Below are 14,160 nucleotides of genomic sequence, written 5' to 3' on the forward strand. Positions count from 1 at the left end.
TGTCTGATTCTGGCCTGAAGTCCTCTTCCATCAGGGTCCACCTCAGTGCCATTGCAGCTTTTCATGAGCCAGTCCATGGAAAACTTCTTTCAGCTCATCCCCTGGTATCCAGGTTCATGCGTGGGCTTTTCAATGTGAAACCACCTCTTAAAGCCCCTCCGGTTATCTGGGATCTCAATGTGGTTCTTTCCGCTTTAATGAAACCTCCATTTGAACCTTTAGCTACCTCTCCTTTCAAATTTCTCACTTGGAAGGTACTTTTTCTTATTGCCATTACCTCTGCCAGGAGGGTCAGTGAGCTTCATGCACTGGTTGCAGATCCACCTTTTACGGTTTTTCACCGTGACAAGGTGGTTCTGCGTACACATCCAAAGTTTCTCCCCAAGGTTGTTTCTGAATTTCATCTCAACCAATCCATTGTTTTACCTGTTTTCTTTCCAAAACCTCATTCTCATTCTGGGGAACAAGCTCTGCATACTTTGGATTGTAAAAGGGCTCTTGCTTACTATCTGGAGCGTACGAAACCCCACAGATCAGTTCCCCAACTCTTTCTGTCCTTTGATCCGAATAAATTGGGACGTCCTGTTTCTAAACGTACGTTGTCTAATTGGCTTGCAGCGTGCATTTCATTCTGTTATGCTCAGACGGGACTGACACTGGAAGGTTCTGTCACAGCCCATAAAGTCAGAGCAATGGCAGCATCTGTAGCTTTCCTCCGTTCCACTCCTATTGAGGAAATCTGCAAGGCTGCTACTTGGTCCTCAGTTCACACTTTTACATCTCATTATTGTCTGGATACATTCTCCAGAAGGGATGGTCACTTCGGCCAATCTGTTTTGCAAAATTTGTTTTCTTAATGGCCAACCTTCCCTCCATCCCTCTTTTTGTTAGCTTGGAGGTCACCCATCAGTCAAGAATAGCTGCCTGCTTGTCCTGGGATAAAGCACAGTTACTTACCGTAACAGGTGTTATCCAGGGACAGCAGGCAGATATTCTTGCGTCCCACCCACCTCCCCGGGTTGGCTTCTTAGCTGGCTTATACTAACTGAGGGACCGCGCGCCTCTGTCGGGCGGGAAGGCACTCGCGCGTGCGCGGTGCGGCCGAGCTAGAACTTTCTAAAAGTTTTTAGAGTGAGATCACTCTAAAATTGTCCGTACCGGGGCTCCGTCGGTGCCGTCACCCATCAGTCAAGAATATCTGCCTGCTGTCCCTGGATAACACCTGTTACGGTAAGTAACTGTGCTATTTAACCCTACCCTCTGTTTTCTATCCGATAACCAATTCCTAATCCACAACTGAACTTTGCCACCTATCCCATGACTCTTTAATTTTCTCAGGAGCCTCTCATGAGGAACTTTGTCAAAAGCTTTCTGAAAATCTAGATACACTACATCAACCAACTCACCTATATCCAGATGTTTATTCACACCTTCAAAGAAGTCAAGCAAATTGGTGAGGCAAGGTCTCCCTCAGCTGAACCTATGCTGACTCCATCTCATTAAATCATGTTTGTCTACGTCAGGGGTGTCAAAGTCCCTCCTCAAGGGCTGCAATCCAGTCAGGTTTTCAGGATTTCCCCAATGAATATTCATGAGATCTATTAGCATACAATGAAAGCAGTGCATCTAAATAGATCTCATGCATATTCATTTGGGAAATCCTGAAAACCCGACTGGATTGCAGCCCTCGAGGAGGGACTTTGACACCCCTGGTCTACGTGTTCCACAATTTTATTTTGTTATCATTGTTTCCATCATTTTGACCGGCACTGAAGTCAAATTTACCAGTCTGTAATTTCCTTGATCTCCCTGGAACCCTTTTAAAAAATCGGCATAACATTGGCCACCTTCCAATCTTCAGGTACTACAGACGATTTTAGCGACAGGTTACAGATCACTAATTGCAGAACAGCAAGTCTCATTGGGTTTTCAAGATATCAACAATAAATATACATGACAAAGATTGGTATGCACTTCCTCCATGTTATGCACATCTATCTCAGGCATATGCATTGTGGATATTCAAAAAACCTGATGGATTTGATGTGCTCTGAGGTCTGGACTGAGAAGGCCTACTCTAGTTGTCTGCTTTGTTTAACTATTCTTCTTTGTACTGATGCATCTGTGTGCGAGACGATAGAGCGGTTCTTCATGTGATGACGTACTCAGACCCAATAGTGACAGTTCATAAGGTTATATTGCAGTGGAATGATGTGAAGACTAGACTTGCTAGAGAGAACTTGGAGGCTTCATCTTTCCTTCCGGTCATGCGTTTTAGTTGGGAACCACTGTTCATCCTGTGGCTTCCTCCCGGAGCAAACGTCAACTGCCAGCCAACTTTGGTCGTTTGCTCAGGAGCCAGATTTTTTATTGTTGTTCTGAAAAGAGAAAATTTCAAAGTGTTTAATTGGTGTTCCTGATTTTGAAATCACAGTAGAAATGTTAGCAGGGTGATAATTACTTTGCCATACAACTTTTATGTTTCAAGTTTTATTTAAAATTTGATATACCGCTTTAAATAAATTGTCTAATGTACAATGTTAAGATGATTAAAATCCAGGGAAAGACATCAAATAACAAGACTTTACTGACTTACAAGATACAAATTGGATTAGAGGGGAAGTACAATTTATAATAGGAAAGAAAGAACGTAAAAGGTCAACCTTGTTTCCTGGATATGCATCATGAATCAAGAATATCCTAGCAGATTCATATTTTCAATTTTTTGATTTTGATTTTGCTGCTTCTGTGAAACCAATAGGAGGAAATATTTTTTCACTCAGAGAATAGTTGAGCTCTGGAACACGTTGACTGAGGTTGTGGTAAGAGCGGATAGCCTAGCTGGTTTTAAGAAAGGTTTGGACAATTTCCTGGAGGAAAAGTCCATAGTCTGTTATTGAGGAAGACATGGGGGAAGCCACTGCTTGCTCTGGAATGGTAGCGTGGAATGTTGCTACTCTTTGGGTTTTGGCCAGGTACTAGGGACCTGGATTGGCCACCATGAGAATAGGTTACTGGACTTGATGGACCTTTGGTCTGACCCAGTACCTTATGCTCTTAAATGTGCCATTGTAACATCACTGATGAGGTTGGCTCTGAGGCACTGTGGGATGAGGCATTATGACATCACAATCTCAGCTCTGGAATGTTGCTCTCATTGGAGTTCCAGAATCTTGCTATTCTTTGACATGCTGGAATGTTGCTACTCCTTGGGTTTTGGCCAGGCACTAGTGACCTGGATTGGCCACCGTGAGAACGGGCTACTGGGTTTGATGGACCATTGGTCTGACCCAATAAGGCTACTCTTATGTTCTTACCTAGATCAGCTAGGTGCGCCAATCTAAACACTTAATATCAGGCGCCATTTATTGTTTCTGGACCTCAATGACTTTAATCTCATGATAAAATTAAAATGGCCAAATGAAAATCTTCTGGCTTCCCATCCCTAGTTGCTAACCTGTGTGACTGAGTTACTGTAGGTTATAGACTCACATGGCCCTGATGCTGGTTTATGACTTGGCTGCTGGCTTGCAAACGTCTTCACCTATTTCACACATTTAGAGCTCCTAAAATTGCATGAAAACAGGAGCTAAGCTTCTCGTGCAATGTTGTGGCTTTATGGTGTTGTCATTTTTCTCTAAACATATAATGAGGCTTTCTTGTTGTTCCAATCAGTGTCGCCCGATGCTAAGAATGTAGTGGTAAGCGATGAGACGGAAAATACAATGAAGGTCACGTGGCAGCCTGCGCCAGGGAACGTTGCAAACTATCGTGTCATGTACCGCTCACGACCTGGAGGGAGACAGGTGGTAGCTAAAATACCAGGAGCTGTCACGTCGACAGTATTAAAACGACTTCAACCATTAACCACTTATGACATCACAGTGGTTCCCGTTTATCGAACGGGTGATGGAAAACCAAGGCAAGGAGAAGGAACTACAGGTAAGGTTTATGAGTATTTTAATGAAAAGTTAACTAGTGAGAACATGTAAAGAGAGGTCATGAATGTACAATTTGCTTAGTGGTAAGTTATGAATGCATATCCAATTATAATCCCTAGCTAGGAATAAAAAAAATTGTTCAATCATAAGATTTTGGGGTGAGGCATCAGAAAATAATTTTGATAGTTTTATTATTTCCATAAAAAGAAGGGTCCGGTGGGGAGGGGGAATTGTATTTTGAAAATTAAAATTACTTCTTTATAACAATGTAATCACATTATATGTCTTATTGTATTAATAATTGAGAAGAGGGTGGGTGAAAATGATTATATTATATATTATTTGTGTAATTAATAGTGCATTTTATGCAGCATTTTATGTTCAATCAATTGTATTGCACTGTCAGAGTTTGAAAATCAATAAAGATTTTTTTTTTTTTTTTTAAAAAGAAAATTGAGAATGAATGAAATTAATGCTGGCTTTTACAAAGCCATGGTAGAGGTTTCGACTGCAGGCCGGTGAGGTAAATGCTCTGACGCTCATAGATTTCCTATGAACATTGGTGCATTTACCTTGCCGGCCTGTGGTAGAAACCTCTACCGCGGCTTTGTAAAAGGAGCCCTAAACTAGGGCTGCATTTTGATTAAATTTTAATCATGATTAATCACACAATTAACGATATGTTATTTATTATTTCCCCATTACGGCTTCTTGTGACTTTGAACGAGCCATTTAAGCCTTCATTGCCCTGAGTCACAAGAAGCTGCAGTGGGAACAAAAATAAATAAGATACCTTTAATCAGATTGCAGCCCTAAATGAATTAAAGAATAAAAAGATAAGAAATATAAAATACAAATTGAAAAATTACAAATGCAATAATCTAAAACAGTATGCAGAATAGCTATAAACAGCCATAAAGATTTCACCGCCTGCTTCAGAAGTGCAGCCCTAAATTAAATATATTCGAGTTGTAAGGAATATAGGCCCCCTTTTATCAAGCCACGTTGGGGTTTTTAAAAATTTTTGGGTCGCTGCGGCAAAAGCTCCGATGCTCATAGGAATTCTATGAGTGTTGGAGCTTCTACCGCAGTGGCCTGCGATAAAAAAAACCCCCTAATGCAGCTCGATAAAAGGGGGCCATAGGCGGGCTTTTACAAAGCTGCGTAGCCAAGCAGCGCATGCTAAATGTTGAGCCCGAAACAGGAACAGAATGGGCGGCTCACATTCACTATACGCTGCTTGGCAGTGCCGCTTTGTAAAAGGACCCAATAAGGCCCCTTTTACTAAAATGCACTAGAATCTGGACTTAACACATTGGAAGCGGGAGATTTAACACAGAAAATTTAGGGTATTTTGAAATATATTTTATTGCAGGCCATGCACTAATCTTCCCATTAGCGCGCTGAACCTGCACAGAGTTAACGCGAGAGCACTTACTATCTCACATTTCGGAGGCACAAAGGGCCTGATTCTATAAACGGTGCCTAGGTTAGGCACAGCTAGGCACCCTAATCACGGACGCCTAGTGATGCCTAACTAAAATTCGCATACAACTTATTATTATTATTATTTTTTTTAAATGGATTAAATGGCGTGGTAATTGACTACTCTAACAACACATTCTTCTATTCTGTTAAAACATGCAATAAAGGAGTGATTAAACATAGAACTATTTTTCATTACTTGGAAAACCAGTACAGTACTCCCCTGAAATTTGTGGGGGTTCCGTTCCGTTCCCCGCAAATTTCAAAAAACCGCGAATATGGTTTTTCACCTGTCAAAAGGCAGGGGAGGCAGGAGAGGGCAGCTGGAGCGCCAGCCAGGTGAAGGAAATCACTCGCGGTCTGCTCCACCACCTCTTCCTGTAGTAAAGTCTGGCTACACCAATCAGGAGCTGCTTTGACACGCAGCTCCTGATTGGTGTAGCCCGACTTTACTACGGGGAGAGGCGGTCGGTACAGACCGGAATGAGTGAATCCGCGAACCACGAACCGCAAATTCGCGGGGAAACACTATATTATAATTGCATTGTGTATGGCTTGTAAAAATCAAAAGAGGGAGGAAAAAGCCTCAGATCCCCTTCCTATGAACCAAAAAGGTTAAAAAAAGGTAGCATCGGGGTCCAGGAACCTCATTGGCATAAAAAAACCTCCACACTATTTCATTCTCAAGCCTTGAGCAATGCATTTAAATTTCAGGCTTCAACAGTAAGATAAGTATCTTGTAATATTGAGAAAGTTTTCTTAAAACTAAGCTTGAAATTTAAATGCATTAGCACCTATTTCAGTTTAGTAAAAGGGCACCAGAATTAGGAGGTTAACCTTTGTCACAGGTGCAAAACTTAGGGGTCCCATTACTATGGCGCGCTAGCAGATGTAGGGTGCGCTATATATTAGTTTGCGCTAAATGCTAACGTGTTCATTATATTCTATGGCCGTGTTAGCATTTAGCGCGCGCTAAATCGGCTAGCGCACCTTGGTAAAAGAGGGGGTTGGATTGTAAGCCACCTGGAGCATGGGTTTGGGAAAGTGAGTAATCAAATCCAAGGCCTCTACCTGGAAACAAAAATGTATTTTGTTTTTGTTCATTGTAGCCTCGCCGTTTAAATCACCTAGAAATCTCAAAACATCTGATCCCACCATGTCAACTTTCAGAGTGACCTGGGAGCCTGCCCCAGGGGACGTGAAGGGTTATAAAGTCACTTTCCATCCTGAAGGAGATAAGAGGCACCTTGGAGAATTAGTTGTTGGTCCCTATGACAATACAGTCGTATTGGAGGAACTCAGGTATGGAAACTGCCTCTGGATGTGTGTTCATGTGCATACTTGAGTTAAATTGTACTTAACTGAAAAAAAAAAAAATCTCTTTTATACTTTTATATAGGGTTGCCATATGGCTAGGGTTACCAGACATCCGGGAAAACCCAGACATAGGACTGTCTGGGGTCCCAGATGGACTTTCCAAAACCCAGCAGTTTGTCCAGGTTTTGGGAAAGTCCTGACAAGCTCTGGCCACATCTGGAGGGCATCTGAGCAAGCATTGATGATGTCACACACATCCCCCCGCGTGCTCCAGTCCCTCCAGATGTGGTCAGAGCTTGTCGGGGAAGATGAGGTTTGTGGGGGCAGGGCTGGAGGCTGAACTGGGAGGGGCTGGGGCAGAATGGGGCAGAGCCAAAGGTGGAACTGGGCGGGGCCAGAGGCGGAACAGGGCGGGACCATGTGTCCGTATATTTGTGGCCTGAAAAATGGTAACCCTACATATGGCTCCAGAAAAAGGAGGATGGATTAAGATATCTGGGTTTTATTTCCATTGTTTTCATTGGAAGTAAAACCCAGATGTCTCAATCCATCCTCCCTATTTTGGAGCCATATGGTAACCCTACTTTTATATAAGTATCTATATGTTCATTAATGAACTGTAATTGGAGCTGGTAAATGAATTGAAAGGTTCAGGTGACAAAGGCGTAAGACACATATCCAAAGATTTTTATGGTCTTGATGTATTAATGGATTTTTCCCACTTTGGGCCTGTTTTACTGGGCTCTTCTTGCATTCTGTGTGCATGGATAAGATCCTATGGATTAGGACTATAGGAACAATGTTATTAGACCTCAATATTGTATTTATGGAAACTACAAACTGTGATCTTTTCTGCAAGATGGAACCACATGAAATAAGACTGAAGTTACCTGTAGCAAAAGTTGTGAGTAAAGACCCTTTTTTTTCCTCTTTGGCTCCCTTTTACTAAATCACATCAGGAAATGGTCTTAGTGTGTTTTCATTTGGGTCTTTCCAACACACTAAGTCTATTTCTCGAGGCAATATTTAAGGTATGTTTCACTCTTTTTTTTTTTCAGGTTGAATGCTCCTTAACACACGTTATCTGAAAAAAAATTATATGCAGGAGCACTTACATCTGGATTCTCTAACCAGCGGTGAAGTTGGCAGCCACCTTAAAAGTGTCATGTCAATCTTGTTAGAGAATCACACCTCAAAAGTCTAAATGTTCCAGGGCTTGCCATCAACTGATTGCGACATGGGAATCCCCGATCAGCTGAGCCAGTAGGAATCCCTGAAGCTGCAGCCTAAGGTCCTCCTAGTGCATCCCAAGATGCACCGGGAGGGGTAAGGGCCACAATTTTGAAGAGGCAGCCCTATCGGCAGGAGGGAATGGGCATCCCTCTTGCCGATGTTTCATCCAAAGTTACGGGAGTGTGTGGAGGGGTTTATGGGGATGTCAGAGGGGTGTTGGAGGAGTATGGGGTATCGGAAGGGGGCTGGGGGGATTTCAGGGTGTGTGGAGAGGTGTTGATGTGTGTGTGGGGTTTCAGGCTTTCTTTGAAAAGGTACTTCTTGATGTTACTCCTAAATCGACTCGCCACCACCACCACCTCAGTTCATATCTTCTAGATCCACAGCTTCCCTGTCTCTGGAAAAGGTTCATTTTTTATATTAATGCCTTCCAAATTTTTAAATATTTGTTTCATATCACCCCTTTCCCTCCATTCTTCTAGGGCAGTAGTTTTCATCCCAGTCCTTGAGGCACATCTAGTCCCGTCAGGTTTTTTGGATATCCACAAAAAAAATGTGAAATGTAGGGACTTCTAAAAATGACCAAGTACTGCTGAACTCACTGAGCTGGGTTGGCAATTGTCTGAAGCTCCCATTCAGTTAACCCCTATTTCTGTAACCTTAGTGCTATCAGCCACACTTTTTAGTTCTTTGAACAACTTTAATACTTGAAGTAAAGAATAAATCAAGGCAGGTCAACTTTGTTTACAGATTCTTCTCACTCTACCAGTATGTCCTATCCAAGGGGAAGCTGAGAGTGTGTCCACACACCTTGTGGGGAATAACACTGTACTCCAGACTTAGCTACTGTTTTCCTCTTGAGAGATAGTAGTAGATCCTTAAAGGGACGCCAATGGGTTATCTGTCACCTGGCCACAATAAAGCTGTCAAATGAAAGAATTCTTTTTTTTTCATTTTGATGGATACACGCACACTATAATTTAGTCATTCAGAAGCAAAATGTAATTATCTGTTATCCTTTTATTTTATTTCATGCAATCGGATTCCCTTCTGCTTACCTTATCACTGGATAATATGTTACATACCATAGTTACGCACAGCTGTTCAGATATTCCTGTGACTTTCCCCCGTAGGCAAATCCACAGGGAGAATTATGGTGAAAATGTGATGAGTTGTAGGAAAACAGTAGGTATTTCTTTTAGATGATTTATTATACAAGGTCTCTGGAATGTCTTTGCTTTAAGGCCAGCATCTCATTGTCTGCCTCCTCCACTATCTGTTCTTCTGCACTGAGCACAGATGTCCTGAATCTTGCTCAAATATGTGCACTAGGAAGTTAACAAATGAAAAGGTTAGCCAGGCAAAAAATGCTGATAAAAGGGAGCAAAGCAAAAATAAGGCAAAAAAATGTCTAACATTTCAGAGGAAAACTGCTGACTTTGCAATTATACTGTGCTTGTACATGTCAACTGATCCCACCCAGGGGAAGAGGCTGGAGGTAAGCATAGTTAGGGTTATTTTATGTATTTATGTACAGTGGAACCTTTGTTTACGAGCAAAATTCATTCCAGAAGCATGCTCGTAAATCAAAATACTCGTATATCAAAACGAGTTTCCCCATAGGAAATAATGGAAACTCGCTTTGATACGTTCCCACCCATCCCTGAGGCCAGCGGCGCTGCTCCCCCCACTTGCAAAGACCCCCCTCCGCGTGAACCGGCACCCCCTGCCCGAACAATTTAAACTTACCCCCCCCCGGTCTGGCACTGGCACGTAGCCCACAGGATGTGCCGGTGCCGCTAGAAGATCTTCCTTGCTTTTGCCGGCCTTGAGCATGCATCTGCGCATGCTCAAGGACTTCTAATTCTCCCTCTCGCCGAGATTCTCGCCGCTGTTTTTGGATGCCGCTGTTTTTGGATGCCTTGGAGGTATGTCAGTCTCACAGTGGGAGGGTCGGTGGAGTTCTGCTGCACAGAGGAATAGGAGCCCAGAAATAGTGGAAGTCTGGATTTAAAAAAAAAACCAAACAAACAAAAAACTAGGGATGGAGTTGGGGAGTGTCACATTCAGGGGAGGGCTGCCGTGTCAATCTTAACTAGGGCTTATTTTTGGGGTAGGGCTTATATTAGGAGCTGGTACTAAAAATGCTAGTGTAGCTTTGTAAAAGAAGGGGTTTGTTATTTTTTTTTTTGGGGGGGGTTCTTTGATAACGAGTAGAACATTTTTTTTGATTTTCGGTTATTGAAATTACTTGCCAGCTTTCTTCATTTCTGTAAGTCAATAAGAGGCGTTTGAATTCTGTGCGGAAGTGGATAGGGAGCCAATGAAGTGACTTGAGGAGAAGGCTAACATGAGTGTAGAGACACTGGTGGGATATAAGTCGTTCGGCAGAATGTGGAATGGGTTGAAGGGGAGAGAAATGGTTTAGTGGAAGACCTGTGAGAAGCAAGTTGCGGCAATCTAGGTGTAAGGTGATAAGAGTATAGAGAAGGGTAATGTTCAGCACACAGTAGAACGGTACAAAACAAGCACTTTTCTGAAACTCAGATGTCCTGGGGAGCAGTAGGTCCTGAGATCCATTGTTTGGACATAGACATGCATTTTTCCTTCTAAAATAAAGAATGCACATTTATTTTGGGCCCAATCACTAGTCCTCAAATCGCTTCATTGGCTTCCTCTCCATTTCTTTATACAGTAAAACCTTGGTTTGCAATCATAATTCGTTCCGGAAACAAACATGAAAGCGAATTTCCCCATAAGAAATATTCGAAACTCCTCGAAACTCAAGACGATTCGTTCCACAACCCAAAAACTTTAATACAAAATACTGTACTGTACAGAACAGTCACTACACTCCCGCCGGGTCAGAGAGAGAAGAACCATTGACTCAGTTGTCACGCGCGTACACTGTACGCATTTGTATTGCAAGACCTCGCTCGTTTATCAAATTAAAATCCAATAAAACGTTTTGCTCGTCTTGCAAAACACTCGCACACCAAGAGCTCCTTTTACTAAGGTGCGTTAGGGCCTTAACGCGCGGAATAGCGCGCGCTAAATTGCTGTACGCGCTAGACCTTAATGCCAGCATTGAGCTGGCATTATTCTAGAAGTGAACCGCACGGTTTAGCGCGCAGCAATTTTGTGCATGCGCCAAACTCGCTAGCACACCTTAGTAAAAGGAGCCCCAAGTTACTCGCAGTCCAAGGTTTAATGTACAGTTCAAACTCCTCTTATTGACTTATAAGTGCATTCGCTCTGCAGCTCCTCTCTTATCTCACCTGCCCTCCTCCCCAGGAACTTCATTCATCTCTCTTATCTATACCCTTTTCCTCTGCTGCCAACTTCAGACTCGGTACCTTCTACCTTGCTGCACGATATGCATGGACTAGACTTCCTGAGTCAGTAAATCAAGCTCTGTCTCTGGATGTATTGAAAACTAGGCTAAAAGCCCACCTTTTTGACGCTGCTTTTAACTCCTACTTATTTGTAAAGTACCCATGTCTGTTTTAATCATTCCCACTAAAAGCCAGTTCTTAATCCCTTGTTTGTCCTGTTTACCTGTTTTGATTAAATTGTAAGCTCTTTCGAGCAGGGACTGTCTTTTATATGTTTAATGTACAGTGCTGAATATGTCTAGTAGCACTATAGAAATGATAAGACGTAGTAGTAGCATTTAATTCAGCCATAGTGACTGATGCTTAAAAAAAACAACACTGTCTTAGCTAAATGTTGTTGGTTTATTTTTAGTATCATTTTTCCAGTTGTATCTTTGTCTTTTTTTTTTCTTCATTTTTTCTTAATTTTGTTTTATTTCTTGGTTTTTTTTAAAAATACAGTATTTGTAAAATCATACTGACATGGGTAAGACTGATTTTATGCACATAAATATGATTTTGTGCACATAAAAATTTTAAGTGCATAAAATAACACAAGAAAATTGAACTAAAGTACATCTCTATTGAAGAGAGTTTTGTGCCTTTAGCTTGGAAATGAGATGAATGAGAAATTATGAGTACGTATACAAAATCATAAATATGGCAGAACAAGGTCATAGGGAACGGTTAATCATGCTTCTCAGTAATGTGAGGGCTAGAAAATTCTCTACAAAACAAATTCTAGACATGTTTTTTTTTTCATTCAAGATAATTAAGGGCTCCTTTTATGAAGGTGCACTAGTGTTTTTAGCGCATGCACAAGATTAGCGCTAGCACGCGCTAGCCGAAAAACTACCGCCTGCTTAAAACGAGGCAGTAGCGGCTAGCGCGTGCAGCATTTTAGCATGCGCTAAGCGCGTGCTAAAACCGCTAGCGCCCCTTTGTAAAAGAAGCCCTAAGTGATAGAATTTGATGCTGGAAGAAGAGATCAGGGCTTATCATTGCCCCGCCCTTTCACAAAACCGGAGCGCGGTTTTTTAGGGCTGGCTGCGGTGGTAGCTCCCAGGAAAATTCTAAGGCAACTGAGGATAATTCAGAACATGGCTGCCCGACTGATCTATGATTCAAAAAAGAATGACCATATCAGTCCATACTATCGTTTACTGCATTGGCTGCTGTTGGAGGCAAGAGTATTATTCAAATTTTCTTGTATCTGCTTTAAGCTGATATTTGGATTGTCTCCAGCTTACCTTTCTCCTCTTTTTGTGTTGTATAGACCATCAAGGGAAACTAGAAGTTTTCACTTATTTGCCTATCCAAAAATTAATGGTTGTAGATATCAGACCTTTTTAGACAGGACTTTAGCGCTTCAAGCAGGTAAACTGCAATCTTGTCTAGGTAAATGTATTCACCAAGCTATGTCTTACTGCTCTTTCCGGAAATTAATTAAGACCACTTTGTTCGATAAATTTATTACCTAAAAAGGGTTTTATTGCTTTTACTTTTTTTTTACTGAATGTTTGTATTTTTAACAGTATGATTGTATTTCGCTGATTGTCCAGCTCTTTTTAGTGTAAACCGCCTAGAACTTTTGGTTATGGCGTATAAAAAAAGAAATTTATTATTATTATTATTATTATGAAGCTGTTACCGCCGCAGCCGGCACAAAAAAGTGCTACAGTTTTGTAAAAAGGGAGTGGGGGGGAGGTTTGGTTAGGTTTTTACAGATAGGTTCATTAGCTGAATAGCTTTCAATGAGGGAGTAGTTTGGATTGGATTTTCCCAGCCTGAGATCTGATAAGTCAAACTGGCCAGTGTCAGAGGCAGGAGGCTGGTTTGAACCAGCATGGCACCTCTTATATTCCCAACTGACGCTTGTTTTATCTTTTCGACACTGCAGGGCAGGCACGTCGTATAAAGTAAATGTCTTTGGCGTGTTTGACGGAGGAGAAAGTAATCCTCTAGCTGGGGAAGAAATGACCACGTTAAGCGACGATCCTGATGGGCCATTGGTGTTCAAAGGTAAACAAAAGTACCTAACCGAAGTGAGAAGAAGCATTTAGGTCTCCTACAGCAGCATTTCCAAGATTGCCTGAAACACAGCAGCCCTTTTAGACTCACAAGCATTCAGAAACGGCAATTACGGAAATTTTGTGTGCTCTGATATTTAGGGGTCCTTTTATTAAGGTGCGCTAGCCGATTTAGCGTGCACTAAAGATGAACGCGTGCTAAATCCTAAGATGCCCACAGGAATATAACGGATGTCTTCGCATTTAGCGCGCGCTAATCTCTAGCGTCATACGGCCAAATCGGACTTAGACATATGTTTTGATTATGCCCCTCCGTGTTTAGAAACATAGAAACATAGAAAAAGACGGCAGATAAGGGCCGCGGCCCATCTAGTCTGCCCACCCCAATGACCCTCCCCTATTTATCTCTGTGCAGAGATCCCACGTGACGATCCCATTTCTTCTTAAAATCAGGCACGCTGCTTGCCTGGATCACCTGAAGTGGAAGTCTATTCCAGCGATCAACCACTCTTTCGGTGAAAAAGTATTTCCTGGTGTCGCCGTGCAATTTCCCGCCCCTGATTTTCCATGGATGTCCTCTTGTCGCCGTCGGACCTTTGAAAAAGAAGATATCTTCTTCTACCTCGATTCGGCCCGTGAGGTATTTGAACGTCTCGATCATGTCTCCCCTCTCTCTGCGTTCCTCGAGTGAGTATAGCCGTAATTTATCCAGCCGTTCCTCGTACGGGAGATCCTTGAGTCCCGAGACCATCCGGGTGGCCATTTGCTGGACTGACTCAA

General features: G+C 42.3%; 1 protein-coding gene across 3 annotated transcripts in view; it reads left to right on the plus strand.

Annotated features, from left to right (window-relative positions):
• Window positions 1-14,160, plus strand: part of COL12A1 (collagen type XII alpha 1 chain) — a 413,394-nt gene that overhangs the window by 161,455 nt on the left and 237,779 nt on the right. For 2 of the 3 annotated variants that reach the window (XM_033936132.1, XM_033936135.1), the window contains exons 15-17: window positions 3,676-3,942; window positions 6,536-6,728; window positions 13,251-13,372. The exons of the other annotated variant lie outside the window; for it this stretch is intronic. In XM_033936132.1, coding sequence (XP_033792023.1) covers window positions 3,676-3,942; window positions 6,536-6,728; window positions 13,251-13,372 — 582 coding nt within the window. The remainder of the gene's footprint in view (window positions 1-3,675; window positions 3,943-6,535; window positions 6,729-13,250; window positions 13,373-14,160) is intronic. 3 annotated transcript variants of the gene reach the window in all.

This window comes from Geotrypetes seraphini, chromosome 3, assembly GCF_902459505.1.
Source record: "Geotrypetes seraphini chromosome 3, aGeoSer1.1, whole genome shotgun sequence".
Lineage (NCBI taxonomy): Eukaryota > Metazoa > Chordata > Amphibia > Gymnophiona > Dermophiidae > Geotrypetes > Geotrypetes seraphini.